The sequence below is a fragment of the Pelophylax lessonae genome (genome assembly GCF_965119305.1).
Source record: "Pelophylax lessonae genome assembly, chromosome: 3".
Lineage (NCBI taxonomy): Eukaryota > Metazoa > Chordata > Amphibia > Anura > Ranidae > Pelophylax > Pelophylax lessonae.
This window is the reverse complement of record NC_138770.1, coordinates 3542267-3559986: the sequence shown is the minus strand read 5'-3', so window position 1 is coordinate 3559986 and position 17720 is coordinate 3542267. Positions and strand designations below refer to the sequence as shown.

The window sequence follows — 17720 nt, the reverse complement described above, 5'->3', positions numbered from 1 at the left end:
GGTGCAGGGGAAGAGGTGCCCCCCCCCCCTCCTGCCGCGTCCCAGACGTTTTCCCAGCTTACCGGACCCGCCGGCAGCGGGGAAAACTATCCGGTCCCGGATCCTCAGAGACAGGAAGTCGAGTGAGGGCAAGATGGCCCTCACTCGACTCTATGGTCTTGGAGGACCGGAGCTACGTCAAAAGACGTTGCCTAGCAACCGGTTTAAAGGGACGCTTTTTTTTTTCCTTTTTCAACAATTTTTTTTTTTTTTTTTTTCTTTTTTAGTGTAGTTGTGAGGTGTGAGGTCTTTTTGACCCCAGATCTCACAATAAAGAGGACCTGTCATGCCTATTTCTATTAAAAGGGATGTTTACATTCCTTTTAATAGGAATAAAAATGATCAAAACATTTTTTTTTTAAACTGTGTAAAAATAAAAAAATAATAAATAAAATAAATAGGAAAAAAAAAAAAAACATTAAAGCGCCCTGTCCCCGTTAGCTCGCGCGCAGAAGCAAACGCATACGCAAGTCCCGCCCACATATGTAAACGGTGTTCAAACCATACATGTGAGGTATTTCCGCGATCGTTAGAGCGAGAGCAATAATTTGAGCCCTAGACCTCCTCTGTAACTCTAAGCTGGTAACCTGCAGAAATTTTTAAAATGTTGCCTATGGGGATTTTTAAGTACCAATGTTTGGCGCCATTCTGTGAGCATGCGCAATTTTGAAGCATGACATGTTGGGTATCTAATTACTCGGTGTAACATTATCTTTTACATTATGGAAAAAAATTGGGCTAAATTTACTGTTTTCTTATTTTTTAGTTAAAAAAAGTGAATTTTTTACAAAAAAAAATCGCATTTGGAAGACTGCTGCGCAAATATGGTGTGATAAAAAATATTGCAACGATCTCCATTTTATTCCCTAGGGTCTCTGCTAAAAAAAATATATAATGTTTGGGGGTTCTAAGTAGTTTTCTAGCAAAAAAAATGATTTTAGCTTGTAAACACCAAGTGTCAAAAATAGGCCCAGTCTTAAAGTGGATAAATGGACAACTTTGTGAAAAGTGCTACTTGAATGTTAGGCCTCTGTATGTGGCCAGGCTGTGAAAAAGTGTTACACATGTGGTATCGCCATACTCAGGAGGAATAGCAGAATGTATTTTGGGGTGCAATTTTTGCTATGTACATGCTATGTGTTAGAAATATTGCATAAATTGACAGCTTTGTGTAAAAAAAATGTGTTTTCATTTTCTTTCCACAGTTTTCAAAAACTTGTGGAAAAAAATGACATATTCAAAAGACTCATTATGCCTCAAAAATTATACGTTGGGCTGTTTGCTTTCCAAAATGGGGTCATTTTATGGGGGTTTCCATTGTCCTGGTGCTCCAGGGCCTTCAAAAATGCGATAGGTTGTCAGGAAATTATATGTGTAATTTGTGCTCCTAGAATGCCGGACGGGGCTACTTGGATGTTAGGCCTCTGTATGTGACCAGGCTGTGAAAAAGTCTCACACATGTGGTATCGTCATACTCAGGAGGAGTAGTAGAATGTGTTTTGGGGTGTAGTTGCAAGTATACATATGCTGTGTGAGAGAAATAACCTGTTAATATGTCAATTTGTAAAAAAAAAAATAAAAAATCTTCATTTTGCAAAGAGTTGTGGGAAAAAATTACAACTTCAAAAAACTCACCATGCCCTTATTAAATACCTTGGAATGTCTACTTTCCAAAAAGGGGTCATTTGGGGGGTATTTGTACTTTCCTGACTTTTTAGTGTCTCAAGAAATGAGATAGGCCTTCAGTACATCAGGTGTGATCAAGTGTGATCAATTTTCAATGAATAGCACCATAGCTTGTGGACTCTATAACTTTCACAAAGACCAAATAATATACACTTATTTGGGTTATTTTTACCAAAGATAAGTAGCAGTATAAATTTTGGCCAAAATTTGTGAAGAAAAATTACTCATTTGCTAAATTTTATGACAGAAACAAAGAAAAATGCGTTTTTTCACAATATTTTCAGTCTTTTTTTATTTATAGCACAAAAAATAAAAAACCCAGTAGTGATTAAATACCATCAAAAGAAAGCTCTATTTGTGTGAAGAAAAGGACACAAATTTTTTATGGGTACAGTGTTGCATGACTGAGTAATTGTCATTCAAAGTGTGAGAGCGCTGAAAGTTGAAAATCAGTCTGGGCAGGAAGGGGGTGAAAGTGCACTGTAGGCAAATGGTTAAAATGCATATTATAAAATCGGGTATGCAAATTAGGCATGGTGACACCGGAAGTGACTTTCATTCAGCTTCTCTTGCCCAAATTTACATCCAAAGATTGCAATAAATATATAAAACATTAAAATCAGATTAAATCACTATTATAACCAGATGTGATTAAAACGAATGTATTATAGGCAATTTGTATTAAATAAAAAAATGTATAAATTTATGTATTATAAAAAATATAGCTACAACAAATATATTATTTTATTTATGTGAGTTAAAATAGGTTAAAATCAATGTATTGCAAAAGCATGTACTAGGGAACCAGAGAGAATAAATTCATATACATGCGTATTCAGCTATTATTTATATGAGCATTAATGTCCCACTCAGCCAAAGGGGTGGAAACATTTTAATTCATAAATCCAGAAGGTTTCCCTTCTGGAAATGGTTCTCTTTAAATTACTACCCCTCCAGTGTGGAACATACTTTTCAATTACAATGACTTGTAAATTGGTAGGGTTTCTCTGATGGCATAGATCATAGTGATGCAAAAGGCTATGACCTGAAAACCCTTTACGGATTTTTGTCAGATGTTCACAAATTCTCACACTAGCGGTGCGTATCGTTCTCCCAATATATTGTTGTCCACAATCACATTGGAGCAGGTACACTACACCCCTAGAGTGACACAAAATACAATTTCTGATGGAATATTCTTTTCCTGTAGTAGTGGAAGTGAATTTGTTGGACTTAATGGTCTTAGCTGTCCTGCAAACCTGACAATTCCTACATGGAAAAAAGCCATTCATGTTCAGAAACATTTTCATAGTCAGAGGTTTCTCTATCGGATTAGCAGCAATCCGGTCTTTGAGATTGGGGGCCTTCCTGTAGATCATTTGGGGTTTCTTAGGAAGGACAGGTCCCAAAACTCTATCCCCTTGAAGGTTTCCCCAATGTTTGCGAAAGATATGGTTCATCCAGCCATATTGGTTGGAGAACGTAGTGGAAAAAGCAAACTCGAATTTAGAATAATTCTCTTGGACAGAGAATTTCTCTTTCGGAGTGATTAATTCCGATTGTTTGAGTTTGCTTACCATTTGGATGTCTTTATCAAGAGTCTGTGGATCATAATCTTTTTCCACAAACCACTTTTTAAGACCTGTTGTTTGTAATCCATATGCTCAGTGCAATTTCTACGGATCCTTCTAAATTGCCCCCTGGGGACAGATCTCAACCAGGTAGGATGATGGCAGCTGTCTATTGATATGAACCCGTTTTTGTCGGTGGGCTTAAAATACGTTTTAGTAAAGAAACTGTTCCCTCTTCTTGAAATAATCAAATCCAAGAAGTTGACCGAATGGGGACTAAATTCATAACTAAACCGAATCCCCCAACCGTTACAATTCAAATCATTCATAAATTCCTTCAAAGATTCAGCGCTCCCTTTCCAAATGATGATAGTATCATCAATGTACCTTCTCCATAATATTAACTCTTTCCTCCTCCTGTTTGAAAATATGTTCTGATCTTCCCAAAGGGACATGAACAAATTTGCAACTATAGAAATTTTTAAAGTGTCGCCTATGGGGATTTTTAAGTAGCAATGTTTGTCGCCATTCCACAAGCGTGCACAATTTTGAAGCATGACATGTTTGGTATCTATTTAGTTGACTTAACATTATATCTCGCATTGTAGAAAAAAATTGGGCTAATTTTACTGTTTTCTTATTTTTTTAAGTAAAAAAAGTGAATTTTTTCCAAAAAAATTGAGTTTGTAAAATTGCTGTGCAAATACGGTGTGATAAAAAATATTGCAACGATCTCCATTTTATTCTCTAGGGTCTCTGCTAAAAAAAAATACATACACATATATATATATATATATAAAATGGTTTGGGGTTAGTAAGTTATTTTCTAGCAAATAAAATATCGATTTTAACTTGTGTCAGAAGAAGGCGCGGTCCAGAAGTGGTTAAACAAACTTTGCATCAATCCCACAACTGCACAATCTCATATAATCACACATTGATAGAATTGGCACATTTAATCCCTGAGGAAAGGCCGGAGCTTTAACAAGATGGATTTTGCAGCTTACCATCCCCCGTCTCATGCAGAGACCCACATGGCACTCGCTCTCTGTTATCTTTTAAAGGGAAGAGTGCATAAAATATTTACTTTTGTTGTATTGTGTAAATATTATAAATTGGACTCACCAGTCCCGCCGCAGGATTCTGTTTGAAAACATCCAATATGCAGCTGTCCCATCCCCTCTCTTATACAACTTGCTGGCCCCCTAGTGCTCTCCAGCCCCCATCTCCCAGTGCTCTTAACACCACCCAGTGCTCTTAACACCCCCCCTGCTCTTAACACCCCCCCAGTGCTCTTAACATCCCCCCTGCTCTTAACACATCCCCTAGTGCTCTTAACACCCCCCTGCTCTTAATCCCCCCATCCTCTTAACCCCCCAGTGCTTTTGGCTCCTTAGCCCCCTATCGCTCTTTAGCCCCCCCAGCACTCCTTAGCCCCCCGTGCTCTTTAGCCTCCCAGTGCTCTTTAGACCCCACAGTGCTCTTTAGCCCCCCCAGTGCTCTTCAGCTCCCCACAATGCTTTTCATCTTCCCCCTATGTTCTCTGGCTCCCCCAGTGCTCTTCACCCACCTGTGCTCCCTGGCTCCCCCCTTAGTGAGTTCCAGTTCCCCCCGTGCTCTCCACCCCCTGCGCCTTCCAACCCCCCTGCAATGCTTTTCAAACCCCTCTTAACCTCTTAATTCTCTCCAGTCCCCCCCCCCCCACGCCCTTCAGCTCCTCCAGTGCTCTCTGCTTGCCCTGTGCTCTCCGGCCCCCCTAGTGCTCTTCAATCTTCTATCATGTCTGCAGTCTCTGACCATCTCTTGTATCATGTCATCAGTCTCTGATAATCATTTGGATCATGTCCTCAGTCTCTGACCATCTCTTGGATCATGTCCACAGTCTCGGATCATCTCTTGTATCATGTCCGCAGTCTCTGATCATCTCTTGTATCACGTCCGCAGACTCTGACCATCTCCTGTATAATGTGTGTAGTCTCTTACCATCTCCTTTATCATGTCCACAGTCCATGACCATTTCTGATATCACATCTGCAGTGTCTGATCATCTCCTGTATCATGTCCGCAGTCCATGACCATCTCTTGTATCATGTCTGCAGTCTCTGATCATCTCCTGTATAATGTGTGTAGTCTCTGACCATCTCCTTTATCATGTCTGCAGTCTCTGATCATCTCCTGTATAATGTGTGTAGTCTCTGACCAACTCCTTTATCATGTCCTCAGTCTCTGACCATCTCCTGTATCATGTCCTCAGTCTTTGACCATCTCCTGTATCATGACCTCAGTCTCTGACCATCTCCTGTATGTTGTCTGCAGTCTCTGACCATCTCTTGTATCCCGTCCGTAGTCTCTGACTATCTCCTGTACCATGTCCGCAGTCTCTGACCATCTCCTTTAGCATGTCTCCAACCTCTTACTCAAACTTAAACACATTGATAATAGTATTAGCTATCTGTTTATGCCAAAGGTAGGACTGTGCAGGGGAGGCAGAGTGTGCAAAAGGGGGAACTGTGATTAGAGAGACAGGGGGGCAGACAGCAAAGGGCACTGTGATGGGGGGGGGGCTGTGAAATGTGTGCAATAAATATTCTTGCAAACATTACAAATTTTTGTGGGTGTTTTTACATTTTAAAGTGGGGGGTGCCAGATATAGGATCCACCCCGGGTGCCAAATGCTCTAGGTACGCCACTGCTGGGAGGTACTTCCTGTGTGGGAGGGGTCATATGGGGGGACATCTTTTCTGATTGGTTGCCAGTGTCCTTCACCTGTAAGTGGTTATATAACCCATATGTTATGATTTATGGCTCTGCGTCCTGTGATGTACGAAAAGATGAGAAGACTCGGCACAGAATATTGTACTAAGAGTTTTTATTGTACAAGATCAGAATAAGCGATTACCACACAGTAATGATATGAATAAAATAAAGCTTAAATCTTTTATAATAGAATTAACAAATGTGTCAAATGCATTAATAATCATACATTGGTTGGACCAATAAAAAGCCGGTTACTTCAATGAATCAAGCTCATGTATTGCCATGATTGTCCATCTGTTGCCCCCTGTACTCTGATGATTGCCCCCTTGTTGCCCCATGTATTGTCATGATTTCCTGTCTGTTGCCTCATGTGGGGAGGGATCGGTAAAGGTAGACAGTTGAGTCATGATTTTACCACCCCCTTAAGCTTAAATGGCAGCCGGATGGGGCGGTACACATGGCACTGCAATTTGCGGCTGCTGCAAATCCTCACACCCCCCGGTCACATTGGGCAATGCTATTCAACTGAATGGGGTTGTGCCGCAACAGCCCCGATGCATACGGTTGCGGCGTACTGGCGTGGGCTTTCCAGGGTTAACCTAAGGGCTCCCAGCTGCCTGCCAACCCCACAGCGGGTCAGAGGGCGATGCGGGTGTAAACCTACCCCGAGTGGACTGTGGTGGTTTAACATTTGTTTATGGACTAAACAGTTCCACCCGTTACAATCCAGCGTCCATTTCCCGTAGTACCAGCAGGGGGCGTACTCTGATGTTTCATTCGATTTCCTTTATTTTTAAACATTTCCCGCACTCTGAACATGAAAACGGAGCCTCTAATATAAGTGTGAATTCTCTGCCATTTGAAACGTACATAAGGGGTGAAACATTTCCCGCACTCTGAACATGAAATAGGACGCTCGCCCGTATTAACTTTCTGGTTTCTAAGAAATAAACCTTTGTTTGGAAAACATTTCCGGCACTCGTAACATTAAAAAGGGCGCTCACCTGTGTGTATTCTCTGATGGCTAAGAAGGTGTACTTTCTGATTAAAACTTTTCCAGCACTCTCAACATGAATAGGGACGCTCACCTGTGTGTATTCTCTGATGCTTAAGAAGGTTTCCTTTAAAAAAAATTCCCGCACTCTGAACAGGAATAAGGAAGGTCAACTGTATGAATTCTCTGATGCTTAAGAAGGTTACCTTTAGGAATAAAACATTTCCCGCACTCTGAACATGAATAGGGAAGGTCACCTGTATGTATTCTCTGATGCTTAAGAAGGTTTCCTTTATGAGAAAAACATTTCCCACACTCTGAACATGAATAGGGAAGGTCACTTGTATGTATTCTCTGATGGCTAAGAAGCTTTCTTTTATGATTAAAACATTTCCCGCACTCTGAACATGAATAGGGACGCTCACCTGTGTGTATTTTCTGATGGTTAAGAAGGATTCCTTTATTATTAAACCATTTCCCGCACTCTGAACATGAATAGGGACACTCACCTGTGTGTATTCTCTGATGGCTAAGAAGGTTTCCTTTTTGACTAAAACATTTCCCGCACTCTAAACATGAATAGGGAAGGTCACCTGTGTGTATTCTCTGATGCCTAAGAAGGTGTCCTTTTTGACTAAAACATTTCCCGCACTCTGAACATGAATAGGGAAGGTCACCTGTGTGTATTCTCTGATGCCTAAGAAGGTGTCCTTTTTGACTAAAACATTTCCCGCACTCTGAACATGAAAAAGGACGCTCCCCTGTGTGAATTCTCTGGTGCTCAAGAAGGCTTCCTTTTTGACTAAAACATTTCCCGCACTCTGAACATGACAATTAATTCTCTCCTGTATGGTATAAAGAAGATTCCTTGAGATGATATGGTTTCCCGCACCCGTCGGCACTGTCAGATATTAGAGGACTATGTGAAGTATCAGATTCCAATGATCTCCTCCAGTGGTGAGGTCTGTCATGTATATTATGAGGAACGGGATTTACTTCTGGAGAAGATGCCATGTCATTATCTTCTGTAGTCACATCTTCCTCCGATGTCCTTCTATTCCCACCACAGAGTCCGTCTGTCAGAAGACAAGAAAAATTACCAAGAGTTTTCCACACTCATATACACTGCTCAACACTTTATAATCAGAGTATAGCATCAAGTCAGGGAAACTCCTGGGATATTCATCTGGTCAGTCAAGTAGCAGAGGGGGTTGTTACCAACAGGTGCACTAGATGGGCAACAATGAGACGACCTCCAAAATAGGAATGGTTTTACAGGTGGAGGCCACTGACATTTTCCCTACTCATCTTTTCTGAGTGTTTGTCACTAGTTTTGCATTTGGCTGGGGTCAGTGTCACTACTGGTAGGATGAGGCCATACCTGGACCCTATAGAGGTTTCACAGGCAGTCCAACTCCTCCAGGATGGCTCATCAATACGTCCCATTGCCAGAAGGTTTGCTGTGTCTCCCAGCACAGTCTCAGGAGCATGGAGGAGATTCCAGGAGACAGGCAGTTACTCTAGGAGAGCTGGACAGGGCGTAGAAGGTCCTTAACCCATCAGCAGGACCGGTATCTGCTCCTTTGTGCAAGGAGGAACAGGATGAGCGCTGCCAGAGCCCTACAAAATGACCTCCAGCAGGACACTGGTGTGAATGTCTCTGACCAAACAATCAGAAACAGACTTCATGAGAGTGGCCTGAGGGCCCGACGTCCCCTAGTGGGCCCTGTGCTCACTGCCCGGCAATGTGGAGCTCGATTGGCATTTGCCATTGAACCCCAGAATTGGCAGCTCCACCACTGGCACCCTGTGCTTTTCACAGATGAGAGCAGGTTCACCCTGAGGACATGTGACAGACGTGAAAGGGTCTGGAGAAGCCGTGGAGAACATTATGCTGCCTGTAACATCGTTCAGCATGACCGGTTGGGTGGTGGGTCAGTGATGGTCTGGGGCGGGGTCTCCATGGAGGGACGCACAGACCTCTACAGGCTAGACAATGACACCCTGACTGCCATTAGGTATTGGGATGAAATCCTTGGACCCATTGTCAGACCCTATGCTGGTGCAGTGGGTCCTGGGTTCCTCCTTGGGCACAACAATGCCCGGCCTCATGTGGTGAGAGTATGCAGCCAATTCCTGGAGGATGGAGGAATTGATACCATTGAATGGCCCCCACACTCCCCTGACCTGAATCCAATAGAACCCCTCTGGGACATTCTGTTTCAGTCCATCCGATGCCACCAGGTTGCACCTCAGTCTATTCAGGAGCTCAGTGATGCCCTGGTCCAGATCTGGGAGGAAATACCCCAGGACACCATCTGTGGTCTCATTAGGAGCATGCCCAGACGTTGTCAGCCATGCATACAAGCACGTGGGGGCCATACACACTACTGAGGACCATTCTGAGGTCCTGCAATGACATTTCACCAAAATGGACTCACCTGCTGCATCATTTTTTCACTTTGATTTTCGGAGTGTCTTTGAGTTCAGCCCTCTGTAGGGTGATAATTTTCATTTCCATCAAAAAATGCGACATCCTTTCCTTCCTAACATTTACCCAGTCCATACCAGTATAGATCCTAACACATTACCCAGTCCATACCAGTATAGATCCTAACACATTACCCAGTCCATACCAGTATAGATCCTAACACATTACCCAGTCCATACCAGTATAGATCCTTACACATTACCCAGTCCATACCAGTATAGATCCTTACACATTACCCAGTCCATATCAGTATAGATCCTAACACACTACTCAGTCCATACCAGTATAGATACTAACATATTACCCAGTCTATACCAGTATAGATCCTTTTGCATTACCCAGTCCATACCAGTATATATCCTAACACACTACCCAGTCCATACCAGTATTGATCATAATGCATTACCCAGTCCACACCAGTATAGATCCTAACACATTACCCAGTCCATACCAGTATCTAGGTCCTGAATCTAGGGAAGCAGCTGGCAACATTGAGAAGAATCTCCATACTGAAGGAGAGCTGGGAACGTACCCGTCAGGTGCAGGCAGGGGCCTGCACAGAGGAGGGCAGAGATACAAGGGTGCAGGTATCAGAGAAGAGTAGTTGGGTGACAGTTAGGAAGGGTAGAAGGGAACAAGGCAAGGAGGCCGGTCCTTGGCTGGAGCACCCCAATAAATACGCCCCGTTGTGTAATGTTGGGGAAACCAGTCAGGGACCAGCATTGCTGGAGCAGAGAGATGCCCCTAGCTGCCAGGGGAAGAACTCCTCCAGTGAGGGCGGGAGCAAGGGAAAGGAAAGACAGGTTCTGGTGGTAGGGGACTCATTTATTAGAAGGAAAGAGAGGGCAATATGTGGAAAAGACTGTAGGTGCCGAACTACCAGCTCTTTAGTAAGGATGGGCTGCACCTTAGTGGGGATGGTACAGCTCTTTTGGGTAGAAAGATGGCCACCAAGTTGGAGGGGCTTTTAAACTAGGAGACGGGGGGGGGGGGCTCAGAAGTAGAGTCAGTCAGGAGGGAGCAAAGGACAGAAGGCAGTTGTAGAGTCAGCAGCGACAGTAGTTCCATAATGTCAATTGGGGGGTCTGTGCAGGAAAACCTAAGACCAATCAGGAATAAACATAACCGCCAATCACAATCAACTTCCACAAAGCTAAGAGGGGAATATGCTAATGCCAGGAGCCTAGCTAATAAAATGGATGAGTTGGAAATGTTAGTACATGAGGAGGACATAGACCTTGTGGGAATAACGGAAACTTGGTTCGACCCCTCACATGACTGGCTGGCCAATATCCAAGGGTATTCAGTGTACCGGAAGGACAGGGTAGGAGAAAGAGTGGGAGGGGTATGTCTCTATGTCAAGAATAATGTAAGGGTGATAGAGAGGAATGATATTATGAAAGGGATGAGTATGGAGTTAGAATCTGTGTGGGTAGAACTCCATAGGGAAGAAGTAAAGGGAAAAGTAATTGTGGGGGTTTGCTATAGGCCACCCAACCAAAGGGAGGAGGTAGAGCTGGAATTTTTAGCACTATTGGGTAAAGTGGCAAAACTGGGATCAGTCATCATATGGGGGGACTTCAATTATCCCGACATTGACTGGGAAGAGGGGACTACACACTCACAGAAGGCCCGTCTATTCATGGAAACCTTACAGGACAACTACATGTCTCAGTTGGTGGATTCTCCTACTAGAGAAAATGCAGTCCTGGATCTATTGATCACTAATGACCCAGACCTAATCTCGGAGGTAGGAGTCCGGGACAACCTGGGCTCTAGCGATCACAGGATGATCACATTTAGTATAAATAACAATATAACAAGGCAAGTGGGGAACATAAGAACCCTAAACTTCAGAAGGGAAAACTTTCCCAAATTGTACTCACTGATGGAAAGGGTAAACTGGGACCAAACCCTGGGATCCCTGACCACAGAGGAAAAATGGGAATGCTTTAGGAACATATTAAACAAATGCATCTTGCAGTGCATTCCTATGGGAAATAAATTTAGAAGAGACAAAGCCAAACCTGGCTGGCTAAACCGTAGCGTTAAAAAACTTATTAGGGGAAAAAAAATTGGCCTTCAAGAAATATAAATCAGAGGGCACAGCATCGGCTTTCGAGCAATACAAGGAGGCAAATAAGAAAAGTAAATACGAAATCAAAATGGCCAAAATCAACTTTGAGAGACAAATAGCAGAGGATAGTAAAAAGAACCCAAAGAAATTCTTTAAATATATCAACAGCAAAAAAGCTAGGGCAGAACATATTGCACACATAATGAACGATGATGGGAGGATGGTTACAGAGGACACTGAAAAAGCAACCGTGCTGAATGCTTTTTTCTCGTCAGTCTTTACACAGGAAAAGGAGGGGTACACTGACCATGACTGTATGGTTAGTAGTAATACACAGGACTTGCCACTATGGCTAACAGAGGGTGAAATCAGGGAAAGGCTGGATAAAATTAACACAAATAATTTACCAGGCCCGGATGGCGTACATCCGAGAGTACTCAAGGAACTCAGTAAGGTTATATCCAGACCACTGTTCCTGATCTTTGCTGACAGTATTATGACAGGGATGTACCAGGGGATTGGAGGAAAGTTAACGTGATACCGATATTCAAAAAGGGCAGAGGCATGTCCCGGGAAATTATAGGCCTGTCAGTCTGACATCGATAGTATGTAAACTTCTGGAGGGGATGATAAGGGACTATATCGTAGAGTTTGCTAAAGAAAACAACATCATCAGCAGTAATCAGCACGGGTTTACAAATGGGCGTTCTTGTCAAACCAATCTCTTAACTTTCTACGAGGAGGTGAGCTGTGAGCTAGATATGGGGAGACCAGTGGATGTGCTGTACCTGGATTTCGCTAAGGCGTTTGATACAGTTCCCCACAAGCGCTTAATTTATAAAATAAGGTCTGCAGGCATCGACCACAGGGTTTGCTCTTGGATACGGAACTGGCTAAAAGGGCGTGTCCAAAGGTTGGTAATAAACAGCGCATACTCAGACTGGTCTGATGTAGTAAGCGGGGTCCCCCAAGGCTCAGTCCTCGGACCAACCTTGTTCAATTTATTCATAAACAGCATTGAGGACGGGATCAGTAGTTCGTTATCAGTTTTTGCAGATGACACAAAATTGGGCAGGGCAATAACTGCACAGCATGAAGCAGATATCCTACAGAATGACCTGGACAAAATAATGGAGTGGGCAACGACATGGCAAATGAGGTTTAATGTGGAGAAGTGTAAGGTTTTGCACTTGGGGACTAAAAACATAAAAACACAATACACGTTAGGGGGGGAAATCTTGGGGGAATCAAAAATGGAGAAAGATCTGGGAGTCTTAGTAGAGGATAGACTAGGCAATAGCATGCAATGTCAAGCGGCAGCTGCCAAAGCTGAATATTAGCATGCATAAAGAAAGGGATGTTTTCCAGAGATAAAACTATAATCCTTCCACTTTATATAAAACTCTGGTCCGACCGCATCTGGAGTATTCTGTCCAGTTCTGGTCGCCAGTCCTCAGGAGGGATGTGTTGGAGCTGGAGAGAGTCCAGAGAAGGGCAATTAAACTAATTAGGGGATTGGAGGACCTTAATTATGAAGAGCATCTACAATTGTTTAATTTATTCTCCCTGGAGAAGAGACGCCTAAGAGGGGACATGATAGCAATTTACAAATACCTCAATGGTGATCTCAGCCTAGAAAAAAAGCTATTCAGTTGCAAGGATTGCATGAGGACTCAAGGACATACAATGCGATTAGAGGAGAAACATTTTAACCTCAGGCAACGCGGGGGGTTCTTTACTGTTAGGGCTACAAGATTGTGGAATTCTCTACCACAAGAGGTGGTTTCTGTGGGAAGTTTGGTGGCTTTCAAAACACTCTTGGACATATATCTCAAGGATCAGAACATTCAGGGGTATGAGAGATGATTACGGCCATACACACCTAGAAAGGTTGAAATGGATGGACTATTGTCTTTATTCACCTCAACTGCTATGTAACTATGACCTGCTGTATGATAGTAAATGGCAGTCTCAGTCTGGACCTACGCCAGGTCATGCCTTGATGTGCGGGACACCTACTCACTATCTACCGATATAAAATGTCCAGCTGGTAGAAAATGGGTGTAACAAAAGAGAATCCATATTATGTGTATATATAGCAGAGGGTAGAGGGGAGAGAGCAGAAGTCAGGACTATGTGATGTACAACATAGAGTATATAGTGCAGGGGTCAGAAGTATGTAATGTACAATATAGAGTATATAGTGCAGGGGTCAGGTGTATGTAATGTACAACATAGAGTATATAGTGCAGGGGTCAGGAGTATGTAATGTACAACATAGAGCATACAGTGCAGGGGTCAGGACTATGTAATGTACAACATAGAGTATATAGTGCAGGCTTTTTCTTTCCAGCAGCGAGGAGCAAGATGGCGAGGAAGTTTGTCGCCGATGGCATCTTCAAGGCTGAACTGAACGAGTTCCTGACCCGCGAGCTGGCTGAAGATGGCTACTCTGGTGTAGAGGTCCGAGTCACCCCAACCAGGACTGAGATCATCATTCTGGCTACCAGGACCCAGAATGTCCTTGGTGAGAAGGGGCGCCGTATCCCTGAGCTAACTGCCGTAGTCCAGAAGAGGTTTGGATTTCCTGAGGGCAGTGTGGAGCTGTATGCAGAGAAAGTTGCCACAAGGGGTCTGTGTGCCATCGCTCAGGCTGAATCCCTGCGTTACAAGCTCCTGGGAGGACTGGCTGTGAGGAGAGCCTGCTATGGTGTGCTGCGTTTCATCATGGAGAGCGGGGCCAAGGAGAGCTAAGAACAGCCCAGCCAAAAACGAACATGACATAGTAGCCCCTATTTAAGACAAGCTGGAGGCAATGTGATGGTCATATGATCTCCAGACTTCACAGGAGGAAAACTCTAGATCTGAACACAAATAGTAAAATCAAATGAAATTCCCAGAATCCTCCTCACCTCACCATTCAGGTTTCCACTTGATTAAAGCCCTACCTCAGACTGAGGTATAATTTACCCACACAGGACCCCCGCACTACGCAGGGTAAAAGTTTGTTGCAGGCATTCTGACATCATTACATACAACGCAGAACCAACAGACCCACTTTGCTAGTGAGGATGCCAAGGGTCCGCCCACATCCTAAGAGCATCAGAAAAAAAGCCAGATGGAGGGAAATTTAGAGGAGGAGCTGTGAGGTCAGTGTGATGTCATCAGACATATAGACTCCTAAATGGAGGGACATTTGGATGGGGGGATTTGAGGGGCCCTCTATATGAGGCTCTCATGTGAGAAGGTGACGTGCGGAGGAACGGAGTGGAAATAGCAGACAATTTTCTCCAGAGCTCCTAATGGTGGGGATGGATTTTGCTGCATGCTGGTGCCAAATTTCCCCCCCCCCCCCAGGGTCACTGCAGGTGTGGAGAAAAGCTGTGTATGAGGATATGGAGGAGAGATAAGGAGGAGATCCAGGAATCAGGATAAAGGTCAGGACAAGCAACAGACGAGCGCATCCAAGAGATGAAGGGGAGGGGAGGAAGTCACTTAAGGTGACCATAGATACATGGAAATTCAGCTGGTTCAGCAGGGATCGCTCACATTTCCATCCATGTGTGGTCACTGCCAGATAAAAGTTACTCGATCAGCGACTGCAGCCAATGGATTCATCACTGATCTGTGTATTCTGAGAGTGGAGGAGCGCCCCCCATTGTCAGAATACAATAGTGCAGTGGGGGGAATTCCCCCATCCCCCTCCAATGTGTGATGGGGAAACGCTTCAGTTTTTTTTTTCATCCAGCCCACTGGCTGAATGATAAAACTGAACCATGTATGGCCAGCTTTATATAGCAAGATATATTATTCATCAACTGATCCCCCCTAAAGGGGTTAATCTATGTATTACCTCCTCTGCCGCCAGTTCCTGCATTGTCTTCTCTCTCTGTCCTACCAAATGGAACGTCCTTCCTAAATCTAACATCACTTCCTGTCTGTATCCCATAGAGACTTCCTGTCTGGGTAGAGGTGAGATCACCACCCTGTGGAGCTCAGAGGAACTGCAGCCCTGAGAACCATCTGGTAGTGTGAACACGGCCTTGTGCTGTGTATGTATGTACTGTATATCCTTCCCCTTTCTCTCCTCCCTGAGTGTGTATGAAGAGGCGGAGCTCCTGCTGGAACAGCGGTCGGAGGAGGAAGCCGAGTCTAGGAGGGTGACTGACAGAAAGCGCAGCAGACTTGCAGGAGTGAGCGAGGAGGATCCAGTTCCTTTGCCATCGGAGGTGAGGAGAGTGTGAAGGATGTTTGTGACTCTGGTAGCTGAAAAGCTGGGAGTCATATTGCTCTGGGGAGTGGGGAAGCACTACTAAGGGGGCGCCCTCACCATCACGTGTGTAAGAGGTGGAAGAAGGCGTGGCTACACTACAGCTGGCACAGTTTTGAGCACGGAGCACTTTCACACCTTATCAACTTTTCATTCATTTGTGGACTTTTTTTAAACAAAATGAGTTAATTGAAGTAGATGCAAAGTGGAAGCAGTGGACTTGCAGAGAACATTATATTGAGCACACAATATTGTATGATTACATGAATTTACACAGATTATTATTTTATTTATTATAGCAGCAAATATTATAAGAATAAAGAAGTAGGTGCAAGGTGTAAGCTGTGGATCTGCAGGGAACAGAGTCTTGAGCACAAAGCACTTTATGTTGTATATGAATTTGCACATGGATCAGTTTACTTAATTTATTGGTAAACACCATAAGATAAATGAAGCAGGTGTAAAGTGGAATTAGTGGATCTGCAGAGAATATTATTTTGAGCCCCTAGCACTTTATATATGAATGTATCCACATATTTTAGTGTATTTGTGATCATTTATGTGCACACACAATAGGACAGCGCTGTGACACATAATGCTCTTCTAGTTGATAAAGGGAATACTTACCTTTGTTACAGCAGCAGTCCGATATAAGTTATTTTTGTAGGTATTTGAGTTGTTACACATAGCGCGGGTTTTTTTCAATTTATATTGATGACATAAATGCCCAAATCTGGGGATCAGGAGCCATTTCCACCCTTTACTCTCGGCTGGGGTTCTTTTTATCCATATAACAGATGTTCTACATGACTAAATCTGCAATCAATTTTACTGCAAAATCAAAGGGGCCAAAATGTCTCCCCCCGAGCAGTAATATATTTCTATCCCCCTTGCTGGGAGTGGAGATGACCCATCTATAAGGATATACAATACATACACACACAGCATAAGGCCGTGTTCACACTACCAGGGATGCAGTTCCTCTGATCTCCACAAGGTGGTGATCTCACTTCTATCCAGACAGGAAGTCTCTATGGAATACAGACAGGAAGTGATGTCAGATACAAACAGGAAGTTCCGGGTGAGAGGTGAGTCGGGAGGAAGTAGAGAGGAGACATCGCTGGAAGTGGCAGAAGAGGAGGTAATAAGATCTTATTTTCTATTTACACCCAGTAACCCCCCCCCCCCCCCCCCGTCATGTCCGTCCTCTTCCTCCATAGTCACTGTGATGTCTTTTATCTCCAGCAGATGATGATACACACATATATAGTGTGGAAACCTACATTAACCCCTTCTGGGGGATCAGTTGATGAATAATATATCGTGCTTCTAAATCTGGCCATACATGGTTCAGTTTTATCGTTCAGCCAGCGGGATGAGTAAAAAAAGCTACACTCATTCCCCATCCACACATTGGAGGGGGATGGGAGAGTCCTCCCCGCTGCACTATTGTATTCTGACAATGGGGGGCGCTCCTCTGCTCTCAGAATACACAGATCAGTGATGAAGCTGTTGGCTGCAGCCGCTGATGGAGTGACTTTTATCCGGCAGTGACCACACATGGATGGAAATGTGACCGATCCCTGCTGAACCAGCTGAATTTCCATGTATCTATGGTCACCTCCCCTCCCCCTCATCTCCTTCATTATGTAAGTTATGCTGAGATAATCTCCCATTGGCTGAGCAATATTCTCATTTGTCTCTGAGCTCCTTCTTGCTATTCCTCGTCCTGCCTGTTGTTTCCTTGGATTGATTTTCTGTGTAGTGACCCCAGCTTCATCTCTTGGATGCCCTCGCCTGTTTCTTGTCCTGACCTTTATCCTGATTCCTGGATC

At 43.8% G+C, this 17720-nt stretch overlaps 3 protein-coding genes across 3 annotated transcripts in view; 2 read left to right on the top strand and 1 right to left on the bottom strand.

Moving 5' to 3' along the window:
• LOC309549117 (uncharacterized protein) overlaps positions 1-17720 on the bottom strand; it is a 4285597-nt gene that overhangs the window by 1324294 nt on the left and 2943583 nt on the right.
• LOC309549120 (uncharacterized protein) overlaps positions 1-17720 on the top strand; it is a gene marked incomplete at its 3' end in the record, with an annotated part of 1495124 nt that overhangs the window by 1188580 nt on the left and 288824 nt on the right. The window lies entirely within an intron of this gene.
• The window catches only part of LOC309549125 (gastrula zinc finger protein XlCGF66.1-like), a 136039-nt gene continuing 135253 nt past the window's right edge, over positions 16935-17720 (top strand). Inside the window, exon 1 of the mRNA XM_082249161.1 lies at positions 16935-17026. Coding sequence (XP_082105287.1) covers positions 16940-17026 — 87 coding nt within the window. The 5' untranslated portion in view covers positions 16935-16939. The remainder of the gene's footprint in view (positions 17027-17720) is intronic.